Source organism: Homalodisca vitripennis, unplaced genomic scaffold (assembly GCF_021130785.1).
Source record: "Homalodisca vitripennis isolate AUS2020 unplaced genomic scaffold, UT_GWSS_2.1 ScUCBcl_8116;HRSCAF=16092, whole genome shotgun sequence".
Lineage (NCBI taxonomy): Eukaryota > Metazoa > Arthropoda > Insecta > Hemiptera > Cicadellidae > Homalodisca > Homalodisca vitripennis.
In genome coordinates this window covers 635-24758 of record NW_025784229.1, presented here as the reverse complement: position 1 = coordinate 24758, position 24124 = coordinate 635, and the positions used below count along the sequence as shown (strand labels likewise).

The following is a 24124-nucleotide window of genomic DNA, read 5'->3' as shown; positions in this document are numbered from 1 at the left end:
ATTTTTTTATTTACAGCAGCCTAATGTGTTACTTTGAACATGCAGCCTAAGAGCGTGTGTCAGCTATCACAGTCCTTTGACATTATCATAGAAAACGTTATGCTATAATTTACGTAATCAAAATTGATCTAATGCCTGGAAAAACTATTAGAAGTATTTGTGGAAAAGACTTATAGGAAAAGTCGCATTCCTATTCAGTATAATGATGCTTGGGCAGAAGCTTTCATGGACAGCATTGTGCCAACCGGCATTCCGGAATGTTTATTTATTTATTTCAACGTACAACACCAATTTTACAATGGTGAGTATTACTATATACCAATATTACTATTAATAAAAAAAATCAATAAAGCATGCAAATCACTTATGCAAATAGACTATTAATAAAATAATATATACACAATATCAAGCTATAAGCAACATGCATAATCAACGAGAACAATCATATAATTAGTAGTATGGATCATTGAAAAAAAAAACAATTTGAATGAATAACAATGAAATAGAGATAATAGTAACAGGTAACAGTTATAAAGATTTTAAAGACCTAATAACAAATAAATTAGAGGAAACATCATAAATATTTGAAAGAAATAACAGTATATTATCATATCACTAGAATATCATGGCAAGAATAGTAAAGATCCCGAATGAAACCAACAATAGATAATAAGTATAACAATAAAACAAAACAAACAAAACAATATCAAGGTATTTTATTTTAATATATAGAACTAATTGTACAGAGACTGTACAACCAAAAAAGAAAACAAACTGAAATATCATGGTGACTACGTTTGCTCATGCACCACGCATCACTTCCAGCCTCTCAGGAAACCAATAGCAACCGTCCGGAAAGAAGAACTCCCGAAGAAATTGACGGAGGAAGAAAACCGCTTCGCCAGTCCTCAGGAGTTTGGATATGCCGTGGTTGTGAGTGTAATTAGTTGGCTGGAAACACCTACTGAAAACTGACTTCGAGCGAGTCCCTCTCGGCACAGTAAAAGTTACAGCTCCCAGCAGGTCAGGACAGTCTATATCGTCCGTTTGACCAGCCCTCGCAGAAAGTTGAGTGTCTTGATAAGCCCCACCGCAAAAAAGAGTGGTTGGATGTCGAACAGTTTCCTCCACGGTGTGTATTGGGGGTGTCCATGTACTGATACCCAAGCCTTGTTCCCAGAGCTCTGATGAAGCGGACTTGCACTCTGTTGAGCATTTCAACGTGAAAGGCTTTGATGAGGTGACCAAACAAGACAGCAGTACTCCAGCAAAGGACGAACTATGGTTTTTATAAAGAATAACAAGGGCATGGGAAGATCTGAGTTTTTTTAGTAGAGCGGAGGACAAAACCAAGAAGGGTAGAAGCTTTTAGGGAAATGTTTTGAGAGATGAGGAAAAGGAGATAAGGAAGGAGCAGTGATGACACCCAGATCCATCGCCTCATCAACCGTCTTCAGCTTGTTCCCATTGATTGCGTAGCCATAAGAGAAAACCACTTCACTGTGACTGAAGTTGCATCATGACGCACCTTTTTGAATGCAGCTCCATTGCATTCACCTCACACACACCACTTGCATATACTATCGAAGGAACGTTGGAGTTCATCTTGATCAAATGAAGAAGTTACTCTGTTAAACAGCTTGATATCGTCTGCAAAGAGAAGGAAACGAGGCTGCCACACTGCTGATGTCGTTTATGAAGATGTTGAATAGTAATGGTCCTAGTTGAGAGCCCTGAGGAACACCAGACAGTACAGGAAAAGGGCACGAGTATCCTCCATTCGCATTTCACAATGAGAAGACGATCACTCAAGTAGCTTTTTAAGCCACTGAAGCAGCGATCCACAAAACACCACATGGCCCTCCAGCTTTGTAATCAGCAAACAATGGTTAACGCTATCTAAGGCCTCGCTGAAGTCTAAATAAAATACCGTCCCACCTGTGAAGAGTCCTTGAACGCTGCCATCACAAACTCCTGAAAAACCACAGGTTGGTGGCCGAAGATCGTCCACGAACAAAGCCGTGTTGTTCAAGGGAGATACGATTGTGCAGTTGAAAGTATAAATGGTCAAGGATGATACTCTCGTAGACCTTGGATAAGACTGACTGCATGGCAATGGGTCGGTAGTTTTCTCACGTCACATATAGCACCACTCTTAAAAATGGGCAAAAGATGTTCACGGGTGATACAAAAGATCCACCACATTTGACTACTAAAAACAAGCCAGGCATGACAGATATTGAACCAACCAAATTGCACAGCTCAGAACGAATAAAACATCCAGTCATTAAAATGGGCTTGTAAAAATATATCGTGTAATGGTCACAAAATGTTTATTGTGGGGAAATCTTTATAAATAACGTTATAACTATCAATGAAAAACATGGTACATCTGTCATATTATTATGATTATTATAAAGCGTTGAGTACGAGCATATAAGCATTTAGAAATAAAGAAGTCACATTTTTTTTTTTAAAGCACAATTGTGCTTTTTATTGAGTATTAATAATTTTCGTAAATGGTAATACAGACCATAAAGATTAAGCTATCTGAACTAATTCAATCATGCTTTCTTAAGTGCTTTTATAGTTGTTTGAGAGTCGCTGTAAATGTCGGCGTTGCTATGAGTGTTGTCGAACAATGAGTTAGTACAGTATATGTTTTTAAATGGCAATTAATTCTGCCGTGCAACTTTTAAGTTCTTAATAAACTAATAATTTACTTGATTTGAATTATTTAGCAGGCAACACTGGTTAGATATATATTGATATGAATACATGACTACTGTTTTTAAACATTCATACTATTATCTGTTTTGTTTATTTTTTCCTACGGATTGTGTACACGCTTTTATTACGTATTAAAAGTAAAAGGTATTAGTGAATCTTATATTACGGTATTAATTACCTGTAGACTTTTTTTAAAATCAGGTATAATTTTTAAAATTAAAAATTAATTTCAGAAGTGATTTATATTATATTAATACTGTAATTATATCGTATCTTTGATGAAGGGAATTGTTTCTTTCGTTAATACTGAAATTTTTAGTTTTAAATCTCCAAATAAATTTATTAATGCTAGGTTGGATTATTATTTTTGTACTTTTTTATAAAACATCCATTAACATTCTCCTTCTTGTATTATTGGTACAAGTTTGTATTCAGCTTGTAAAGCTATGATGTATGTACTTTTCATAGTTTGAACTATGTTCTTTAAGCTTAATGAATTTTGTATTCGATATAAAGAGGTGACAGTATTTTCCCACACATTTTGCCATCGTTCAATGAACGTTCTGACACGATTTATTAATTTTAACCTAAATGTAGCTATGTGATAGGTTAGTTATCCACTTGAGGAAGAGATGTGACTGCAGATCTAGAAATGTAGTGTTACTGATTTTTTGTATCGCTGAACGCCGGAAAATATCTGGATAATACTCTTTCCTTCAAACAAAGATTCTTAGATATAATTTCTTAACTCTTTTAGTCGTATTGTTTAAAACTACACTAATTTATTGTAGGCCTTAATAATTCGAAAGCTAAACGTATAGATGGACCCTGTTTTTACCCACGTCGAAGATTTCATAGCATTAATGTGTTTTAAACGCCTAACTTACATTTTGAATGTGAAATCTTAGTGTAACTTATTGACTAATTTGATTCCCAATATTTTACACTATACCCTCTGCAAACATAGCAAAGTCGTATCTGTTTGGTAGATCATTATTTGTGACCTGTTGACTTTAAGACAGATCGACACTAATGAGACAAGGCAATGCTATGAGCCCATTTCTTTACCTCTTTCCACCAAAAACTATGCCCCATTACGTTATCCCTGTATGCCGACGGTGTCATGTTTAGCTGTCACGACGTGTGGCCTGTTTACGCTTGGGGCGTAATGCAGCTGTAATTGAACAGACTCTCCCCATACCTCAAAAAATTATGAAATGTAATTAATAAAGACATTTATCTCAGAAAAAACAAGCAATGTCTAGGTCATTTATATGTCCTGTTACTCTCAACAACAAACCAATAGTGTCGAATAGGACGTTAAAGTTATTGGCGTTACTTTTGATTCCTGCTTAAAGTTCTAAGTTATAAAGCACATTATAAACTTATCGAGGTGAAACGTGTCATGAGCTAACATTATGCCACTACTTTCCAGAGATAGTCCGCTTTCCGTCGGCTTTAAGTTAACATTTGTCCTCCTCCGTAGACTAATGGTTATAGTCTCGGCTCTTTAACCGAGAGATCACGGGTTCAAATCCTGGGGAGGTCCAATCATGTATGTTGTACTTTAATAAAAAAACCAGTGCACTTCGAAGCCGGCATAGCTGACGCTGAGGCTTATATGAGATAAAAAAATTAACATTATTTTACTAATACTGTAGTATGATCTACTCTGCTATATGAATCTACCACCAGACAGACTTTGTGGTTGTACAGTACAGTCTGACCAATATGGGGAAGCTGGAAACCCTGTGTTATGTTAATATATTTTGAGGCGGCATGGGATTTCCCGAAGCCTATTAGCCTAGAGCTAGCAATTAGAGAAGAACAAAATGTTAATATATTTCAGATTAATACCTCGGCTACTGGACAAAGTCCAGTTACTAATAATCGGCCAAGATGGCATATCGGGGGTAATTGTTTAGTTAGTGTGTAATATCACTCAACACATTTCCTCCACATATCCTTGGCTCTGCAAGATTGGTGTTTTTGCCGCCTAAGAAACTTTTGATTGAAGTGTTTTTTAACCTACTACTAGCACAAAAAAGCTACATGTAGCGCTCCTTTCGGTCAGCATTTCTAACTTTTAATAAAAAATGTCAAAGCAGACGGTTGTCTGCAACTTAGTTCATAATATACCTTTGCATGTGCGAAAATTGGATTGCACTATTCTATTTTAGTTTCAGATTGTGTCTGACTGTTGTTATGTGCTTAGAGATGTCAAAAGTAATACTGGAAGCTGGAAAGTGTCGTTTCTGTTTTGATGTTATCATAATTAGTATGAAATAAAGATTATTTTAACGTTGTGTAATAGTTATTGTGAATAGCCTAGTTGAAAATGGCTACTTTAGACAAACTTATGAAAGCCTTAGAGGCTTTAAAACTCAGTAAAGATCCTCCATCTACAATGGAGGATGAGGCAGCTTTAAGGTATGCTAGTAGAGAAAGTAATACCTATAAACTAGCCATAATCTACATAACCTCCATTTACACCTTAATCACAAAAGGGCTAATGATCATGAAATAATTTTCTTGGTAATTGTGAACTTACAAAGGCTGTTGCAGGAAAAAAATGAGTTGATCGCATTATTAACATATTGCTATCGACCTTCTGAACAAAACAATAGCCTATAAGGTTTGAATGGGTGGAAATGACAAATAACGAAGTTATAGGACTAGAACAAAGTGGAAGTACTTTTCTAGCATGGAGTAGCCTAATATTTCATTGTCCTATGGGTGTCATGTGGTCTTGTTATGATTATAAGTTAACCTCCTATTAGCTGCTGCTGATGTCGGTTGTTACGCCATTTTTGGATATGTTAAATAACAATAATGCTAAAATCAGGGGAATTTCACCCAAATAAAAGAAATTTTTGTTAATTTAGACCTAAGAAGAAAAGTTCATATTAGCCTGACACAATTTCCTCCGGCCATCAGCACTGGATGGGGCAGAGGTGCTGCCGGGTAGGGTACGATAAGCGGACCCGGTATTTTATATCGAAGAATGTAATCATCGATACCTAATATTCGTGTCACAAATCCTAGACCATCAATCGGTATAAAAGTATAGTTCTTAATAACAATCATATGTTTTATATTAAAATATTAGGTACTTTGGGATTATACCGACCACACCCAGACATGAATCGTTATTTCACATTTCGTTTCTACTGATTACTAGATTAGCGTAGAACAATATTTCGTCAATATAAAACAGGAATTGTCTTATCGCAAACACCTCCCCATCCTCAGACAGAGGTCAAAGTCGAGCGTCTAGTAGATAACGTGATTGCAGAGTCTCGCCGCCCGTTCAGCTGGTGCATCGCTTTGTTGTACTTCCGTGTTTTACCTCTACATTTCTCCAAACACAAAATTCAACAAAAACAAACATTTACCAAACTAAACTTTTTATTAAAAAAACACTCAAAACTTGTTTTTATTCTTGATCACATTCCGCCACCCAAAATGCGAGTGCCTCCGGCCATCAGCGCGGGCTTCGGCAGCACCTTCGGTGCTGCCCCGCGCTGATGTCGACGAAAGAAAAACATCCCTCGAGATAGTACCTATCAGTAAAATATCAAATTCTAGAGGGGCTAATCAGAAATATAAATTGAATTGTAATGGAAAGGCAATGATGTACCGTGCAAATCACGTGATGCCGCGCGGCCTGCCGTAATCAGGATTCTCGAGAAAGATAAGATAACAGCGACAACAATACCGATCACAATACCTGGAAATGCTTGTAAGTTTGTAATTTTGTAATTGAAGAGTTGTTTTTTCGTTCTATCATGTTTGTTTTCTATAAATTTCTATTTTTGTGTTCTTCATACTGGTGTGGTCGGTATAATCCCAAAGTACCAAATATTAATTTTATATTTACAGTGATTAAACTAATTATTATAACAAAAATTAGGAAAACTGAAGACAACCATATTTGCTCCTGTCACAGTTACAATTGTTTCTTTCCCGCAAATTTCACATAATGGGTTTTTTCGGTACGAGTCCAACATGTTGAAATCACGTAAAAAATGTCATTTTTCAAAGCAATGTTGTGTAATTAGGTAAAATCTTAAGCTCAGCGACTACCGCTCCGATCGCCGTAATTTTTTGCATTCTAACACAGGTTAACGTAATTTCACCGAAAAAAATAGTCCCGATTATCGCCGTAGCCGTTTACTCCCTCCCCCAAAAAAAATTTTTGGAAAAAATAAAATTAAAAAAACCTGACTGACAGTGCATCTATTCGTTTTTTTTGGTGTTATTAGTTCGTAGGGCACGTAATTTCACCGAAAAAAGTAGTCCCGATTATCGCCGTAGCCGTTTACTCCCCCCCCCAAAAAAAATTTGGAAAAAATAAAATTTGAAAAACCTGACTGACAATGCATTTATTCGTTTTTTTTTGGTGTTATTAGTTCGTAGGGTAGTAGTCCATGTATTAATTCTAGTATAAACTCGTCTTATCTTATCAGTAATAAACGCGCGCTGCTTATCTTTTGCCTGTAATGAAACCTGCGTTAGTTCTGTCTGAGTGTTGTGTGTGTAAAGCAGTCATGCGTGATCTGGGCTTGGACTTTGCTCGAGTTAATTTTTTTTCTAAAAGAGCAAGCAGCGCGAAGCGCTGCGCAGCGGGCAAGCATCGCGTGATCTGAATTTTGAATAGGCAAGCTAGGGTCTTTTTAGCGTGTGACAAGAACCATCGCAAGCCATGTCAATAACTTCACTAATTATTCCTTGTCCATGTGAGTTTGTTTGTGTACGTCTGGCGGTCAATCGAAGCCGTCCTGTAGGTCACGTGACCCGTCCGGCCAATCGGAAACCTTCCTGTTTGTCACGTGGCAACTGTCAATTCATCAAAACGTCCATGGTCGGCCATTGTTTTTAGTTTGATAGTCGAAAATCTTGTTATTTATGTGTTTTGTATTGCCAACATTGTACTGCCGTAAAACTGGTTTTTATATGTTAGCGATAATCGGGACTATTTTTTTCGGTGAAATTACGTTAACCTGTGTTAGTACGAAAAACCTTACGGCGATCGGAGCGGTAGTCGCTGATTTTAATATTTACCTGTATTTATCTAAAATTGACTGCCATTTTTTATGATCAAATGTTATTTATGTAAAATCGAAATATTACTTTACTTGTATTATTTGAAAGTGTTTACAGCTGTTGATATAGATTATTTGAGTTAACTATTCAAATAATTTAATCAGTATCGATTGTTATGGTTAAGTAATATCGTTTGGCAATTTCGATATAAAAAATCGGGTCCGCTTATCGTACCCTACCCGTGCTGCCCCTCGCTGATTTCAACATACGAAAAACATCCCTCGAGGTAGTACCTATCAGTAAAATATTAGAAATGGTCTGATCACTAATGCCTCCAGCCATTACTGTTTTTGAGGAAACGCAACTTGAAAGTGCAAACAAATATTGTAATTCCCCTAACCATAACTTCCTACTACCTTGCAAGAAAAGTAGTTTTACTTTTAATGTTCTAAAATTTATGATTTGTCATTTTCATACCCTAAAACCTTATATTGTTTTGTTCAGTTGGACAATAGCAATAAAATAATACATCAAATCTCGTTTCCGACATGAATAAAAATAAATTAGAAAATAATGCATAAAAATTGAATTTAACTTTCAACAATCCAATAAATAGTGTAAAAAGAAAACACAAGTTTAATAAATAAGCCAAACATACGTAACCATAACTTCATATTTACGTACCATGCACTTACATACTACATGGTAACTTCTGATCATATAATAATAGCTTTTCTTGATTTGAAAATAATATACGATTACATAACACAGTTCTACTTTGAAAATACACGATTACCAATTAAAAAGAAATTAATTAATTTTGTAATATTTGAACTGATCACGTTATCCACAATCAAACACATAAATAACTTTCAAAATTAATTAAATGTATTAGAGTTAATGCGCCATTTTGGGTAATAGAAAAGCAATTGAGGAGACAGTGAGGGTACTGGACTAGACAATTGATGTTACTTAACTGAGCTGTTCTGACCATAGAAAACTTAGACAAGCTATTAGGAGCAGATAATGCTGAAAAATCATAGATAGGCTAAAAAGAAGCACAGTACACAAATATAACCACAAATTTACATTTACATTTCTATTATTAAAAACCAAAGTTTTTTGTTATTTCCACCCCCTCAAACCATATACATTTTTGTTCATGAGGATGAGCAGTTTACGTTAACCCTTTGACCGCCAACGTCCGATTGATCGGACAGTGTAGGTTTATGCCAAAACCGCCAACGTCCGACTGATCGGACAGCCTAGGTTCGTTCCAAAACCGCCAACGTCCGACCGATCGGACGTTCAGGAAAAAATATTTTTTAAATATACATATGAACTTTAAAAGTTTGTGTCGACACTGTTCGACTTCCTTTTGACTAAATAAGATGATATGTGAACAATTTTTAATGTTTGGCAGTCCTGGAGACCTTGACTCAGCTGTTTGTTTACTTCTCTAACTCGCCGAGCGTGCGCTAGTGTTTACGACTAACCTATTTGCCAAGTTCCCGCCTTTCTCATAAGATGCCTACTTGGTTTTTTGTTTAGTTTTTCTCTGAAGTTAGTGATCTGTATTATTTGTGCAAGATGAGTCGTTCGCCGGTGAGTGACAACACAATCCACAATATTATTGTTGAGGACGAATTTCTTAGTGATAGTGAAATAAACAATTTGCAAAACAGTTCGTCATCTGAAGTAAGTGAAAGTGAAGCTGATGATACTGACTTGGATCCTAGTTATACTCCTACCCCTAGTACAAGTTGTAATTTTCAAGGAACTTTAGCTAGCAATAGGCCTGTAAATAGGTCAGTAATTTCGTCATCTGAGGATGAAGATCGAAGTGCAGCAACTACAACTACGCCGCGGCCACGTGGCCGGCCCCGCCTTCCTGAAAACATCTCAAGCAGTGAGTCTAATAGCGACGATGATCAGTGGGAAAATATAGAGGAAAACAATGACCCTGGGTATAACCATTCTTTTCAGTTCAATGAAATTCCTGGCTGTAAACATTGTCCTCCTCGAAATTCAGCCCCCATAACTTATTTTGATCTTTATTTCCCTATGACTTTTTTGAACATATTAGTGACCTACACTAACTTGTATGCTAGAAATTTTATTCAACAAAACCTCCATAAATTAGGAAATCACAGCAGAAGTCGAGCTTGGAGGCCTGTCAGCTTTGTTGAGATAAAAGCTTTCCTAGCTGTTGTAATAAATATGGGTTTGAATAAAAAGCCTACGATTGAGTCATATTGGAGTACAAAGTCATCCCAGAATTCACCTTGGTTCGGGAAAATGTTTTCTAGAAATAGATTCGAATCAATTCTGAAATTTTTTCCATATGCTAGATACGCGACACTTGCCTTCACCAAAGGAGCCTGGATATGACCCATGTGCTCGATTTGCTCCTATTGTTGATCATGCTAACAATGTATTCAAGCATTACTATGCACCAAATAAACAGCTGTCTATTGACGAAAGTTTAGTGGGCACTAAAAATCACACACAGCTGCTACAGTACCTGCCCAACAAGCACCATCATAAGTGGGGAGTAAAAATTGTGGTTGTTATGCGACAGTGTTACTCACTACTGTTTATCTTTTTTTTGCTACAAGGGTAAAAGAGATACAGAACAAAGCAATGGACGTGTCAAACATGGACTTGGGTATACTGTTGTAATGAAATTGTTAGAAATGGGAAACTACTTGAACAAAGGGTTTCATGTATTTGTCGACAACTTTTTCACCTCATTTCCGTTGGCCAATGATTTGTACGCAAAACTTACTCATCTGACAGGCACTTTACGAATAAACAGGCAAGGAATACCCCCTACCCTTACACAAAAATTTGGTGTAGGGCAAACTAAATATTGTCGCAAAGGAAAAATGCTTTTGGTTGCTGCCCGATTGAAAAAATCGCAAAAAAAGCAAGTACTTCTCTTGTCAACTAATGCTGAGGCAAAAAGTGAGTTGAAAAGTAAAAAACGGGGAAATAAAGTATTTATTACCAGCAAGCCTTCTGTCATTCGTCAGTATAACTCCTATATGGGTGGCGTAGACACGTCAGACCAAATGTTGTATTGTTACCTGGACGAACGACGTACGCTTAAATATTGGCTAAAGGTAACATTCCACATTTTTGGACGGATGATTGTCAACCTATATGTCCTATACAAAAATAACACAGACAATCCGATATCGAGACTAGATTTTACTGTGGCACTAGTCGAAGGACTTGCTGCCGAGTGGCTCGGTGACCAAGCGCCAGTTCAAGCACAACGTGCTGGCAATGAACCTCTTGACCTATTACCTGGTGGAAAAGAAAGAAATTGCTCTGTGTGTAGTAGGTTGAGCACAGCCCAAGGTGGCAAAAGGAAGAAAAGTAGGTACATTTGCAAAAACTGCAAGAAAAGTGTTCACCCTTTGTGCTTTGCCGAAACATACATGCTAAAGGAATGTGAACTGATTGTATATATTTGTAAATATGCTTCTTTACTAATATTTGATAATGTTATTTGTGTATTTTCCTGTGTTCTTTGAAGAAACACTTTTAAATTGACAATTATCAGTACCTATAAAACTTCCATTACTATAACACGTAAGTATTTTTAAGCTTATTTTTAAGCTTATTTTAAGCTTATTTTAAGCTTAAGCTTATATAAGTAGCTCTTGAAATATTAGATTATTTTCAAATGTTTAACATTTCAAATTTACTTTTGTAAACACACTAATTTTCTAGATAGAGTTCTAAAAATTTGTAAATAGTTAGATATGTAACAAGTGCACAAAATACAAATGTTTGCGATGTATAAAAATATTTTTTTTACCACTGATTTTTTAGTCTAAAGTTAATTTTTTAAATAAAAATATTTTTACTTTAGGCGTTATCACATTATAGAAAACTTTTTTTTATATGTAAGTGTTATTTAATCAACACTATTCGATAGCGTATACAATATGCTAGAAAACAAAAAAAAAAATCGTTCCATTTGCATAAAAAATAAGGATAGCACAGAGCGGAACGTAAAAGGTTGTTAAAACGTCAATTATGCCTTGGCGGTATTGGGTAGTACAGCGGCTGAGACGCCTGGCGGCGACGGGTAAGGCCGCGGTCTCGGGCGCTGGCGTTCAAAGGGTTAATAAGTTGAAATTTTGATTGCCTATTTTGGCCCTTAGCCTCACTGATACTGTTTTCTTTTAACACATCGCATACAGTGCAGTCACTGGCAACCGCCACAGTAATGGTGTTTGGGGTCATGAGTAACACTTTAGGTCATACTAAACTTTATTTTTACATTTTCACTTACCATAGTGATAGAGTAGTATAGTACAGGAAATAGAATTGGTTTAGAGTCATCCGTTCCCCCGGATGTGACGTCATCAAGTTATGGGATGCGGGTCACCCATCAGCACTGCCGAAGATTCCACCATGTTGGATGCCGGCAGCCCACGTGCATTGCCGAATGTTTTAGTTGTATACCATAAATCTTTTGGTTTTCACAAAAGCTCTTGTTAGAAAATAAATAAAAATTGTCACATTTACATTCCTCCTACTACCATACACTTTTTAGATGATTAGGAGTGGTACTTGTCAAAAACAAGCCAACGGGCACAGGGATGATTCTCCAGGGCACTGTGCGCAAAAATATAGAGTACGCTTTTCCCATACTTCAGAATGGCAGACCCTGCACCACTTCCTCTTTTGCCGATTCATATTGTCTGTGCCCTCCATCATGGACATCACATGAAGTTCCCTGCCAGTGCTTCTTCGTGGGCGTTCTGGAGCAGGCTGTTCTTTTGGTGGCAGAAGGGCCTCAATTACTGAGAGTCTGAAATTGTATAGTGTTATGGTTGTGAGGGGATTTGCAAAGTTGTACAGTTTCTGGGTGTTTGATTACTGCCATTTGAACGATATGGACAAAGATTTTTTTGTACCACCGAAGAGATTTTCGTTCACTTGGGTAGTATGAGAGCATCTGATCTGCTCGATCCACTCCCTTCATGTAAGTGTTGTACTTTACAATGGGAAGTGGCTTTTCTCTCTAGGGACTTCGTCCGTGACGATTGTGGGTGATCACCATGTCATTCTGGAACTCGGTGGACAGGTATGTCACATCCCGCTTGTCCCTCCACTTTGCGACCATGACATTATCAGCATACCTGGCAGTTGTTTCCCCCCCTTTTTGACTTTTGCAGTCTTCATTTCTTCTGGGAGGTGTTTTCGATCAATTCGAAAGAGTCCCAGTGCAATAGGTCTTCTTTGCAAGTAGTTCATGGGCCAAGGGAAAGCTGTTGTAAAAAATTGTCCATGTACAACGAGTGCCCATGATTCAATTTTCCTCTCATCAGGTGAAGTACGACTTTTGTTGCGTGACCTTTCCCGCCTAAATTGCTAAGGGATCCTGAATAGACTAAAAAACGCAGGATAAGGCCACCTGGTTCACAAAGGGGTATAGAGCTTGATGCCATATTTGTGGCGTCTTCCTTTTATATACTGCCGGAAGATGAGCCGGCCACGCCACAAAACCATTGCTTTGTCCAGAGACAGCTCTTTCGATGGATAGTAAATATCATCCATTTTTTTGTTAAAATGATCAACCAACAGTCGAACTTTAGAGAGTCGGTCTTCCTGGACTCCGGCAAATTCAGTGGTACCATGGGAAAAATGGATGCATCACAGAACGAGTATGAAATCACAGAAGCTGGTGACAAACGCACAATGGCAATAGTGGGAAACTAAGCGCAGCCAAATGAACAAAGGGATTGGTTCCACCACGCGCACAAGCAATAGTCTTCTCCCTACAGAGCCTGAGCCCACATTGAAATGAAGAAAACAAGGCAAGATGGTGGGACGCCGGTCACCCATGCGCATGCGCTATGGAACCGAAATGGGATGCCGGCGTCCCACGCGCAGTGAACGTTTTAATAAGGCTGAGTTAACTGAAGATAATAACTTATCATCAGAGGGAATCTCACAACGATTTAAAAATCTGATAAAATTAACTTTTGACTTCATTTTAAATTTTTTCTTTCAGTAAGTAGATATAGGGAGTTCAAAAGTTAATTTTATGTTGTACAATCAGGAAACCAAAATAGTGTGTAGAGTAGTTGTGTAGTTTCTTACTTCTAAAAGCGTGGAGCCATTGTGGGCAGAGTACAAAAATAAAACGATTAAATATTTGTATACTGACTGATACCAAATTCTCTATCTACTATTCAGCACTGTTCGACTTCTACCACAGTTAACATGTAAAATGGTTTACTTAACTGTCACAGACTTGATTTATCTAATCTGGAGTAATGTTCGTCTGATGAGATCCAAAAAAGTCAGTATGAAGAAGCTCAAAATGTACTCTTTTACATTGTTTTGGCATCAAAGACACCTTGAGTATGAAAAGTAGTGTAATCTAGGTGAAGAGGTGTTGCCCCATGCTGATGGCAATGAACGAAAAACATCCCTCAATCAAGTAAAATATCCAAAAGGCTGATCACTAATGCTTGAGGACTAAAATTATTACAAACTCACCTGATCTTATTATTGTACAAAGCAGGGCAATGACTGCTGTTTGCTACTATAGAAGTACACAAATTCACATTATGAAGTAAAACAAAACAACATGTCTTGTCCGTCCATTCTAACAATAATAAATAATATAGGCTACTATAAAATGCACTCATGACACTAACTGTTACATTAAATAATATGCAGAAAAAAATCATTCAATAGCACCAAAAAGGAGAATAACAATGGCAAACCTATTTCTGTTAATGATTACACAACCAAATCTTTAAACCAATCAGGAAAAGCAATGTCAAGATGCCCAAAGTAGTTGCACAATAGTCTATAAAGCTGAAATAACAACAGAAAAACAATGCATTATCCTCACCATAGAGTTAGAAACTGTGGTCATAATGAAGAAAAACATAAAAAAGGACTGAAGAACTCTTAAATTACCTTAAAATGTGATGGTAGACCTATTCCCTAGCTGAAATTCTCACGTGGATGTTTGAGATCTTTGATATCCCCTCCCCTTAAACCTACCCTTCTCTAGTTTGTTATCCTCCCTCAGAAACCCCATTACTCTCTATCCACTAGATTGTACTAATAAACATATAAGCTAAAATTGAAACTGTAATAATTTTTTGTGCAATATGTAACTTAAGACCACCAAAAAATTCTTTTTGAAAATTAAAATATATGTACCATTTTAAGAAATTGTTAAAAGTGGTTTTACATTTTTCTTTTAGGAAACGTGGCTAAAGTAGTGATTATTCAATTAAATTACTATACAATAACAGTCTAGCAATGAAGTGTATCCAGAAAGTCAGTGTACTGAGGCTCTCATGGCCAGAAGAAATTTTTTTCACCATGTTGGCTACACTGCTGTGTAGCCTGATTCCTTCCCCCTGCAACAAGACTGGTTTGAAGTCAATACATTGAGAACTGTCGATGCGATAATATGTTTAGTAAAAAGTGTTAATCCAATCTCCCGCCAAGTGCGAAATATATGGTGTCTTCTGTTACCTTGTTTGGAAGGGAAAATTTCCAGTTGAGATTTATAATAAGGCAAAAACCGCATATGGTGCATGATGATCAGAAAAATGAATGATCATCAGTTGTGACTAAAATTCTAGAAAAAATTTAAAATGCGATCCGTAATAATCACAAATTGTCAGTGGATGAGCTTTCTGCAATATTTCCGCAAATCTCCAAATCTCTGCTACAAAAAACCATCACAGAAACCCTTGGATATAGGAAAATGTCCGCAATGTGTCCCAAAGCAGTTGAAAAATCAACGTAAGTTTGAATCGAGTGGAGGCCGGGCAGGAGTTGTTAGATGCTACAAATTCCTTAGAAATAAATTTATCCTCTCCATCGTTTTAAATTATGCAGTTTTTACCTTATTATAAACCTGAACCATAAGTCTTTCCCTTCCAGGTGAGATACTGGATGAAACCGTGTATTTTACACTTGGCAGGACATTGAATTGACATTTTTTCACAAAACCATATTGTCGTATCAACAGTTCTCAACGTATTGACCTCGAACCGGTCTAATCATAATGAGACCGGTTCAAGGGACTTTTTTTTCTCTGCATCACAATTTAGATAAAAAAAAATCCCTCTGGCAGTGAGAGCCTTAGTAGACTTACTTTCTGGATAAGCCCTATATAATACAAGTAGTTAACAACTTCACTGCTGCTTTTTATTGTAGTAGTTGCACAAGAGAACCATTTATATCTTCTCTATAATATTCTTATCATTTATATGGACGAGGTTTGCTGAGGTCCGGGGATTATTTCATTTAGTTCCGAGGTCTGTTGCTTGGGTTGCACCACATAACTTGGATATTTACAATTTAAATATCTACTACCTGAGCTAACCAGAGTCTCTCATTCCTTAGAGGGCAGTCCGAGAGCTCACTTTTTCCATTTTGTACTGGGTTGAGACAGAAAGCTCTAGTTTCCACTGTTCTTCTTTTATCAAGACCTTTCAAATGAGGCGTCACTTAATGGGTTGGTCATTACATTTAAACATTTTGAGCCGCTCCCCCTCCCCCAAAATCAATTTTAGGTATATGGACAAAGTTATAACAGTGGCTAAAAAGTTCACATAATTATATTTCTTAGAAAGGTGTCCTGAGTTCCAGCCCTCCCTCCATCTTTATGCATCAAAAACTAAACAGAGTGTATCCATACTTTTAACTCACAATGCATATTTTTCTCTAAATTTTGATATATTTTAGAAACATTTAGTGTAAGAATTGTTTTTGTGTAAAAATGGAAAATATTTGTACCCATCCATATTAACAAATTTAGCCTTTCATGCACTATTTGTGGTTTTTTGCAATATATATATTGCTTCAAAATTGCTTCAATTGTATATTTTCTGAAAATAGATAAAATGGAGAATAAATTAGCTATCACATTAATAATATTATCACACTTTACCAGGGGCAGTTCTACCACTTGAGTAAAAAAATTGAGTAGTAATTTTTTTAATTGTTATGCACAATGATTGTATGCTATAATTATCTCCACATAAAAAAAATCTATTAGACATATAGGTTTATAGTAAAAATGTATTTTTTTTTACAAAATGTTTAAAGCATGTGTATAAAACTCTCAAAAATGGCCTGCCATCTGAGGAAAACATTCCAGGGTTAATATTGCTGAAAACATTAATGTTTCAATATATTGCTGTTGATTTACTAAATATGATTGTACTCAAATGATTTTTGCCCTTGAAGATAAGATAAATGAATACATTTTATATTTGTATACATTTTCAAAGGTGTTTGTAGAATAAGAAAATCATTAACCATAGTTTTCCAATCAAGAAGGTTTTCCAACATTTCTAACACTTAATATGATGGATGGTAACAGTAGTATATCTATTTTACATGTCTTTTGTAAATCTTTGCCAATACAGTATAATTATTACACCCCCTTATTTGGAAAAATGTAAAGAATTGAATAAACTTCTTATTTTTGTTTTGATCAAACTATATATTTTTCAGCCGAAAGAAGAAAGTGGATCTGTGCAGTTTTGTTGCAGACACCATGTGCTCTCCAAGTGTGAAAAATATTCAAAACTTTTGCCTTTCATTTGTCTAAATCTATGGAGGCCTTGCTACAGCTTTGTGATGACCCTGACTCGAACGTCAGAATGGTTGCAGATGAAAGCCTCAATAGAATAATCAGAGTAAGTAGGCATGTGATGAATGCTTTTATTATTATATTAATCATCATGATGTTCCTTATATAACTGTACAGTATAAGACAACATCATATACAACAGGGCTGAGAATATATATCTGAGTTCCCATTCCATACTCTATCTATTATATTTAAACTTAAAATAATAAATGTGAAAAACTAAATATATAAATTATATGCCAAAGTTTATTGAAAAACTAGCAATTTCCTTAAACACTACATTACAGTTGGATTGTTCAAAAATATAAAAAAATATTTTGGACCTAAAATACTGTAAGATAGATATTTCCTTCACAAAATTTATAGTTTAGATTTAAATAACTGAAAACTGGGAAATATAGTTAATATTGCTAACTTTTTATAACCATAAAATATAATTTTTGTTATAAGCTGCTGTAGTTTTTCTAATTACGGAAAATATTCATACCAGGAAAATTTTATGATTTTCTATTTGGATAATTGAAGTGAATGGGACAATTTTTGTTAGTTTTTATAACGTACGAAATCGTTTTTATAATTGTATTATTAGGAGTGTGAGGGTCTTCTGGGACACATGGTACTAACTCCTTACCAATGACTTGGTTACGAAACTATTAGGTTCTTAGCCTGGAAGTAATTAAAAATCCAGTCACATATTTAAAGCTAAAATATGTTTGCTTCTGATTTAGGCAATGATGGATAACAATGTGGTTAAAGTGCATATGGAGCTCCATAAAGAGATCAAGAAGAATGGCAATGTGCGGTCTTTGCGAGCAGTCTCTCTCAAGGTTTGCCCAGCTTGCCCACATGATCCGGTAAGACCAGAGATAGTCAGTTTTGTCTTCATGAGAATCTTGTTTTATATTTATTTTATAACAACATTGGATGCAATAAGTTTTTGAAATAATCCTGGCATCAGTGGAATACAAAACATGTTGTAGTTCTTTTCCAAATTGTATGACCAAATTTAATTTTGTTTGAGAGCTAAAAGATCCTTAAGCTGGAGTTCTCCTGGAGAAACAAGAGATTTAGTTCCTTAAACACTTATTCTCTACCATCGCTGAAGCCCAGAGACATTATAGTCGTAATCTGTGTCAGGCCATAAATATTAAGGTTTAATGTATTAAACCTCTTAGGAGATTGAGAAAGGTAAATAATTTATTCTAATTACTTTTTTCTGATCTTTCAAAATTTCATCAAGATTATACTTGCTAGTTTATCAATAAGTACAAAAAACTTATGATATAAGAATGAATGTATGAAAAGTAAATATTTGTCAGGAAATCCCTATTGCACAAAAGTGACATTTTTTATGGCATGAAGACCATTGTTTTATTTTTTTTGAGAAAGTGAGTTTACATGATCATTCCAATCCTAGTTTGAGTTTGCAATTCATATCTACAATTATTTTATAATATTAAATATTGTCGTAATAGTCTTTGTCACTGATGCTGACGATTTTTATGCTCTTTTTCACTGTAATTGCATCTACACTATGGCACTCAAATGCTTAAAAAAAGACATTTTTGTTTAAACACTCTTCTCAACTGTCTGTCACTCCTGTAGTCTCTGCACACTGACCAAATAATAAAGTGATATATTTAAATGTCTCTTCACAAGGTTGGTTTCTTGAGTTTAGTCATGTATGTACAGGGTGTTCATTTGAAAACTTAAAACTCGTATTAAAAGACTTATAGCCCAAGTATCATCAAAATTCTGTAAACGGGAGTGTATAGTACTAATCAGGGGAACAAAAAAATTCTTTTTTTTAATGGGGGGGCTCACCCTCATGCCCCACCTACCCAAAGCCAAAATTTTGAAATGGAGACTAATACCTTTTTGATACCTCAAATTGAAGCTCATAAAAATGCTGTTTTTTGGTAAAAAAAAAATTAAATCGGCTAAGCTGTTTGGTATCAGCAGCCAATAATGTAATTTCTTATACAACAATTATTGTCTTACAGTTGAAACAAGCATTTAATTTTCACTGATCAATCATGCCAGAATTTAATATTGCTAGTTTAAGACTTTAAAAATAACATTATTTGGCTAATGGTTGTTGAAAAAAGAAAACTTGTTACATTTACTACAATTATGTATTTCATCTAATGTTATCCAATTAGTTCCAATTTCATTTTGGGATGGTGATGAGATAGGTCTATTTTGCACAGAAGATGTATTTGATTTATAATTTTGATTAGAGGATGTATTTGACACCTTTAGGTCTTCCTGTGGGTCTAATCTTTGTTTGAACCACTGTTAAAGTTGATGGTTGCAAATGAGAATTATCTGTCTCACAAAGTCGTCAATACCATCTTAGGTTCATATTTTGAATAATTTTTCTCTGTCATTAATGAAAGTGAGTGCTCTTACCATACGGTCAAGGCTAAACTTATGACTTCCGTTGACATAGATATGGTACTGATGCTCGCTTTTATTAAGTTTACTGGCAGCAAGGTTATCCCACACAGTTAGTATTTCGAGGTTATATTCAATAATATCGTTGCTGAATGATATAGTTTCTATATATTATTATTTTTGCGTGTAGCATTGACTAAATGTAAGGGAGACAATTATTAGAATTTTAGTGCATAAAGTCTGTGTTCTTCTGTTGCTTACCTGATATTGAGTTAATATATGTACTCATAATATAAGAACTCAGGAGCTGTCCCCAGGGTAGCATCTATTCTTCCCTTCTGTGGAACTTAGTTGTGGATAATGTGCTTATGTCTTTGAATAGCAGTGGTGTCATCACACAGGGGTACAATGCAGATGGCATTGTGACTCTTGTGAATGTAATTTGAATACAGCAGTGCTCTGATAATAGTGAGAAACTGGTGTGATGGGATGGGCCATAGTGTCAACCCTACCAAGGCTTCCGTATTGCCTGCACAAAAAGGCGTCAGTTGGAGGGTATTAGTCCATTCTTATTGAAAGGCTGAGACAGACCAGTGAGTTGTAGTCTGTCAAGTACCTGGGCGTAATCCTTGATAGGGTCTTGCTCTGGGGACTCCATCTGAAAAGGGTTGTCGCCAGAGGGAAATGGTCTTGAATGCAATGGAGACGTGTGGTAGGTGGGTCTTAGGGAACTTAAGCCGAGGTTTTTGTTTTGGCTTTGTGTCTCCATGGTTAGACCTCCACTAATGTTTGGGGCTGTCATCTGGTGGCCAAAATCAGAGGCCAGGAGGATTTATCTACTCTGGGTAGTATCCAAAGGATGGATTGCCTAGCTAACACAGGCTTTTCCGAGTGCACAGGGCGTGGCTGTAGACTGTTGTCTCAACCTCGCTTTCGTGGACATTGTCATTCAGTCTATGGTCAGGAGGAGTGCCAACTGCATTTAGCAGGCGGGGCTATGGTTGACCTCGGGCTGCAACAGGGGCTCTATAAAATTAGTATCCTGATTCAGGGGAATGCTCTGCACATCATCTCTGATCAGATGCCACAATGAGATTTCTTTGACAAACCCTTCAGGATTGTTATACCTTCTAGGGTTGCTTGGTTGGAGGGAAAGAAACCTCTTCCACTAACAGAGCTTGAATGGTTTTACGGATGGCTCTAAAACAAAAAAAAAAAAATAACACAGACACTGGAATTGTGGGAGTGAGATCATGTAGGGAGTTTGTAGTCTCCTTGGGCCCTTATCCCACAGTCTATCAAGCAGAATTCACAGCCATTATGGAATGTGTTCGTGAAAATCTCGTCTGTGGTACATGAGTAAGATGATTACTATTTTCACAGATAGCCAAGCAGCATTAGAGGCGTTGGACTCTTGTGTATTCAACTACAAAGTTATCTGAGATTGCTATCAAGTTGTTTCTTCCCTTGGCAGAATGAACAATGAGACTGTTTTGTTGTGTTCCTGGACATGGGGATCTCTGAGAACGAAAGAGCTAATGCCCTAGCCAACTTGGGCTCAGCATCCAACATGAGTAGGATGTTGCTGTCATATTTTGGTGGTCTTTGATATTGATAAATGTAAAGCAGACAGTTCGTTAAGACTACTAGTAGAGATGATTTGTGTTTGTTAAGATTGTTCACTTATTTTATGTTCTTTTTACAGTGTTAAGGGCATTAAATAACAATAACATAATGACTCAAAGTCAATACATTATTTAGTATTGCCAATTTAAGCAGTTGATGTAGCATTCAATTGGGTGTCGGGCCATGAGGGTATTCATGGTAATAAAAAAGCAGATACCCAAGCCAAAATAAGAACAGAGTCCCTTATGGTAGGGCCAGAGCCAGGCTTAGGAGTAGCTTTCTCCTACAGCAAAGCTCTTGTAAAAGATTGGGTAAAGAGTATTAGATCCTATAACTGGTGTTGGGCCTCAAGATTAAGACAATGAAAAATGTTTATCTCTCCTTATACTAAAGGGTAGGTATCTCTCCTAGATCAAAGTAAGGAGGATATAAGAATGATGGTAGGTATCTTGATAGGACATGGCTCCCTTAGAAAATATTTTATGAAGGTAGGTCTTAGTCATAATGATGAATGCAGACTCTGCGGAGAAGCAGAAAAATCATCAGAACACATATGGCTAAGTTGTTCTGTTATATCTACAATTAGGAAATAAATCCTATGGGCAAATCTTCTCTGCTCCAAGGACATAAGAGAACAGGAGCTCTCAAATTTGATTGTCTTCTGTAAAGTCTCAAATTCTGAGAGCAAAAACAGGTAAGGGAGGTGCAAAAGTCCTTTTAGGACTAAGTGCGGAGACAACCTCTGAAAAAAAATTAATTTTAAATTTCAGTGAAACTGATTTTGTTGAGGTGATACTTCTGTTGCAGACCACAGAAAGGCAAGGCTTACATCCAGAACCTGATACCCAGTTCTTGTGGAGATAGCCAAGCGGAGAGAAGAACTAGTCTTGGAAACACTAGCCTCATCTCTGCCCCACATTCTGGCTGCTCTCGGCAGTTTTCACCACCACAGACAACAACATCAGGGTTAGTGTCATATAACTGGACACTCCACTTCTCAAATTTTTTCTTCAGTATAAGTTCAGGTTTAAAAATATTGTTTTCAAAAGAAAACTTTTAATTAAGAAGCAAACACTAAAATAATTGGTGATCAATCTGAACTGTTGTGCATATACAGGGTGTCCCGTAACTCTGTGGGCAAAGGTATATCACACTATTGCTCAGTTCAAGACAAGCACATTTCACCGTATGATCATGGATCCTCTGGTGCCTAGTTTTCTATCTGCCTGAGTGTATAGACAAATTAATATCTTCAAGAGTAATTAAATCCTGCCAAAGTTGGGTCAAATGTTTATGGTAACAAATCCAATTATTGCAAAAAATGATAATATTATCTTTAATAATAACAATAGGGCGGCCATTAAAACTTTTTAACCTTTAATATCTTAAAATCCAGCAATTTTACTAAAGAATTCCAAGAATAAAATTTTTATCACACATGTAATGACAACCAAAATTATTTAAGTCAAATAATAAATAACTAAATTAGATCAGATTTACTTTGACAAGGCATGGTCTATAGCAGCGGTTCCCAAATTCTAACGAGTTGAGGACCCCCTGAAAATAACTCAAACTATTGGGGACCCCTAAAAGTAATTTTGAATGTATGGTAAAGTGGGTATTTATTAATAACTTAAACAAACGGATATATATGTATATATATATATAATCATAATGTACTTGTAATATATTTATATTATTTATACTTACTGGATATATACCAATCGATGGATACAGCATAAACTGAAAAGTAATTATTGCACTCTTGTGTTTACATTATTATCCAATAATTTTTTAAAAGTATTAAAACAAATGCCAAAAACGTTCGTTTGCCCTAGCTAGGAAACAAATAAGTGGGCACACATTAAATTTAAAAAAGATGAAATTTTATTTACATTACATAATTTTATTTTACATAATTTAAATTGTTATCAATTTAATTTTATAATATTATGAATTGTTTTAAAAGATTTTTTTCACTTTTTTATATGATTTTGATTAGTCCTAGTGTGAAAGATGAAATCTATCTTTTTTGTCCAGAATTTTCTTTCATATCAGGTCGCAAGTTTGAGACCTTTAAACGAAAATCGACATGCACATTGAGACGATTCCGATATTTGTTTTTCATATAGCATAATGTGGAGAACGCCTGTTCACATATTGCATGTTGTGCAAAATTGTATTAAATGTTTTAAGGCTTTAAAAGCTAACTCCTTGTGGTCTCGCTGCACTATCAACCAAAAACTCCATGAGTGTTTTCGTCCTTGTAGGTACTTTTAAGGGTGCCATTGCTTAATAAATCAATGAGTTGGTCTTGTTCTTTTTCAATTAAATTTAGTTCTTCAATGTCCATAGTAGTAAAGGGATCTCTTATTCCAACTGTTTCTTAGAATCTGGTTCTGGAAAATACTCTTTCAATGATGTTGCTAAAGTCCTTAAGGTGGGCCGATATTTCTTCTCTGACATTTTCTGATAACTGCACCTGGTTAGATTCTAAAAACATTTGTAGTAATCGGAAGTTTGTAAATGATTTTTTTCAACTCTTCTGGACCAAAGTTCAAATTTTTGTTTCATTGCTGCAATCTTGTCCTCCACTCTGAATATATCCACATAAAATCCTTGCAAAACTTAAATTTAATTCATTTAAGTGTCCAAAAATATCTG

At 35.9% G+C, this 24124-nt stretch overlaps 1 protein-coding gene across 1 annotated transcript; it reads left to right on the top strand.

Annotated features, from left to right (window-relative positions):
• Nucleotides 1-17381: 17381 nt before the first annotated feature.
• On the top strand, nt 17382-22448 carry LOC124374373 (huntingtin-like). Its single transcript, XM_046832597.1, has 3 exons — nt 17382-17483; nt 18166-18291; nt 22268-22448. The coding sequence occupies exons 1-3, from the start codon at nt 17400-17402 to the stop codon at nt 22322-22324; spliced, it is 267 nt and encodes an 88-aa protein (XP_046688553.1). The 5' UTR covers nt 17382-17399; the 3' UTR covers nt 22325-22448.
• The last annotated feature ends 1676 nt before the right edge of the window (nt 22449-24124 follow it).